Genomic DNA, 3496 nt, shown 5'->3' on the forward strand with positions numbered 1-3496 from the left:
AGAGAAAACCTGTGAATTTGATGAATGTGGCAATTCCATTCATCATTTCTCAACACTTGAAAGACATTACAAAAACCTTCCTGGAGAGAAACCTTACAAATGCAAAGAGTGTGGAAAGTGTGAACTTAAATGCCATTACAGAATCCACACTGGAGAGAAGTCTTAGAAATGTCATGAAAGAGCCAAACTCTTTACTCTTTGCTCAAGTCTCAGAAAACATCAGAAATTTCAGAGAGACAGACCTTACAAATGTAAGGAAAGTGACAAATCCTTTCTCTCCTGCTCACATCTTAAATCACATCAGAGAATGTATATGGAAGAGAAACCATATAAACGCAGAAAGTGTGGCAAATCTTTTAAATGGCTGACATGTATTGAAGAGCATCACAGTATCCACTCTGGAGAGAAACATTACAAATATATGGAATGTGACAAATCTATCACATTTGTGTCAAGTTTTAGAAGACATCAGAAAATTCATACTGGAGAGAAACCCTCCAAATGCCAAAAGCATGGCAAGTCCTTTAAGTCAGGGTCAGATATTACAGACCATCACAGGATCCATTTTTGTGTGAAACATTACAAATGTAGGGAATGTAACAAATCCTTTGTCTTTTGCTCATATTTTAAGTCACATCAGAGAATTCATACTGGAGAGAAACCCTACAGATGTAAGGAATGTGACAAATCCTTTGCTTGGTTCTGCAGCCTTAAGTCACAGAAGAGAATTCATAGTGAAGAGAAACCTTACAAATGTAAAGAGTGCAAGTCCTTTAAGTGGTTGTCAAATATTGAAAAGCATCACAGAGTCCATATTGGAGAGAACCTTTACTAATGTAAGGACTGTGACAGATCTTTCACTTTTATGTTAACTTTTAGAAGACATCAGGATGTTCATACTGGAGAGAAACTCCACAAATGCCAAGAGAGTGGCAAGCCGTTTAAGTTGGTTGTAGACGTTAAAGAACGTCACAGAATCCATGTTGGATAGAAAGGTTACAAATATAAGGAATGTGACAAATCCTTTGCCAAAAGCTCAAATCATAAATGACATCAGAGAACTCATTCTGGAGAGAAACTCTAAAAATGCAAAGACTGTGAAAAATCCTGTAAGTGGATGTCAGCCATGAAAAGGCATCACAGAATCCACACTGGGGAGAAACCTTACAATGTAATGAATGTGAAAAACTCTTTATTCAGGCTTCAAACCTTAAAATTCATCAAAGACATCATACTGGAGAGAAATCCTTCACCCAGAGTGCAAAACAGCTCATTTTAAAATTCATACTGCCTAGAAAACTTGCCGGTATTAATATGACAAATTTTTTAGCCACAGCACTCTCCTTACAAACCAAAAGAGAATCAATACTAGGAAGAAATATTATTAGCCTAAGTGATTTGTGAAAGCCTTTAATGAATGTTTAAAACTGAGAAAATCATGAAGTATGTAATAAAACCTTAAGTTATTCTTCCAAATGTGTTCATCATTGAATCCATACTGGTGAATCTGTATAAATATACAGTCTCATGTTATCCCCATGTCATGAATATTGGAAATATACACTAGGGATTGTCCTAAAATAGAATTTGTCAAATTGTTTATGTTGGAAATTGTCCATTTTGCTTATCTGAAGGAGATTTTACTATGGCCCACCTAAAAGCAGACTAAGTTAAATGAATGGGAGAGAATAAGCAGATTTTCCCTGAAACTTATAGTAGGAGATGATTCAATTCTTTATCCACTACTCCATTGCCAATGGGGAGCACTTCTGTGTTCCTCCATTATTTAATGACAAAATCTGGATGGGATGGCTTAGGCCTTTTAGGTATTTTCAGAGAGATTTATGTACATCTCTTTTCATTTTGACTCTGAAGGTTTTTCCTAGCCCCCAATCAAGTCTAAAGCAGGCGTAAGCTTCTTCTACCTCTTCAACGAAATGCCCCTCCTTTTTTTGAGGGAACCCTTAGGAGCCTTTCATATAAACTCTTCCTTCTAACCCTAGAAATCTTTAAGGAAAATCTTATCCTGAGGCCTTTAGAAAACCTGAGCTTGTTGTAGGGATTTGTCCTCTGCCTGGCAAGCTAGACTGGCAAGCAGTGAACAGATGCCTTCTTCTCAAGTTGGGATTCACCCACTTTCTCCAACCACCACAAATGAACTTTCCATAGGAAGGAAGGGGCAGAAAGACTCCACCATGCTTCTATCCAACCAGCTGATCTGAGTGGTACATGGGGAGGGTCTAAGGATAGGGACAGGGGAAACCAGAGAGAAGGGGTGGCCTTGACCATCTTGGGCATCCACCGGGAGGTCAGGGTCCCTGCTACAATGAAGGGGGAAGCCCACTTGCGCCCATACTTCTGTAAGTAACCTCCTACCCATTGATTTGTATGGAAGCCCCATAAATTCTTCAGTTTCCCAAACAGTAGTTTAGAGAAATTATAACTGGTTTTGTCATAAGGATAGTGGGAAGAGGGGGCTGGATGCTGCGCATGCCTCCCAGAAGGAATTTTGGCAACAGAGCTTAAGTTTTGGAATCCCTGTGTTAGACAGCCCACGTAATACAGTGTAACTGTATAGATCTTAGAAGGCCAAGTGGGAGGCCCTTCCATGATTGACACAGTGACAGAGTTAATGAATGCTATCACTTTTCTTTGAAAAGTAGGGAATCAGAGATACCTTTTGCCTTTGATACTTTAAATTCTCCATTTAATGTGAAAAACAAAGCACAGTTTCTTCTACTTTGTGCTGTCTCCTTAAGATTGGTATCCATTAGGTTCACAGACACTAAAAAATGGCATATTATTTTCTTTTTCAAAAATTATTTTGCACCTTAGCAGATTGCCTGAGGAAACCTGGATCCAGCCTCAGCATGCTGGTGAGTTTCCCCACATCACAAGGGCTAGAGTTCTCTGTCGTACAGTGGGGGCCCAGACCTCAGCAGAATGCCTGAGGGTGCCTGGATCTGGTCTCCATGTTGTGGTGAGCTTCCCCGAATTGTACCATGCCAAACATTGGGACCATATGCATCCCCTTCCATTTTGCTAGGCCTAGACCTCTCTGCCCTTCAGTAGGGTCTGAGACCTTAGCCGACCATCTGAGAGTGCCTAGATCTAGCCTCTGGATAGCATCCCAAATTTGGGCCCCAGCTGGAATGAAACTCACTATGTAGACCAGGCTGTCCACGAACTCACAAAGATCTGCCTGTCTCTGCCTCCCAAGTGTTGGGATTAAAGATGTGCAACACTTCACCTGGCCCAGGGTGTTTTTTTTTTTTTTTTCTAATTCTCTGAAGTATGTCATGGGGATTTGGAATGGGTTTGCATTGAATCTGTATATCGCTTTTGATAGGGTGGTCATTTTCACAATATTAATTATTGAATCCATGGGTATGGGAGGTCATTCCATCCTCTGGTATCTTCCTTCATCTCTTTAACGATTTAAAAATTTTGTTATAGAGGTCATTGATGTCATTGCTCAGGTTTATTCATATATATA

General features: G+C 39.9%; 1 protein-coding gene across 1 annotated transcript; it reads left to right on the top strand.

The window, feature by feature from the left end:
* Positions 1 to 307: 307 nt before the first annotated feature.
* LOC103729416 (zinc finger protein 679-like) lies at positions 308 to 835 on the top strand. The gene has a single exon (XM_017796737.1). It carries the CDS (start codon positions 308 to 310, stop codon positions 833 to 835), a length of 528 nt encoding a protein of 175 aa, XP_017652226.1.
* The last annotated feature ends 2661 nt before the right edge of the window (positions 836 to 3496 follow it).

The sequence above is a fragment of the Nannospalax galili genome, unplaced genomic scaffold (genome assembly GCF_000622305.1).
Source record: "Nannospalax galili isolate Female #2095 unplaced genomic scaffold, S.galili_v1.0 scaffold11233, whole genome shotgun sequence".
In the NCBI taxonomy this organism is placed as follows: Eukaryota; Metazoa; Chordata; class Mammalia; order Rodentia; family Spalacidae; genus Nannospalax; species Nannospalax galili.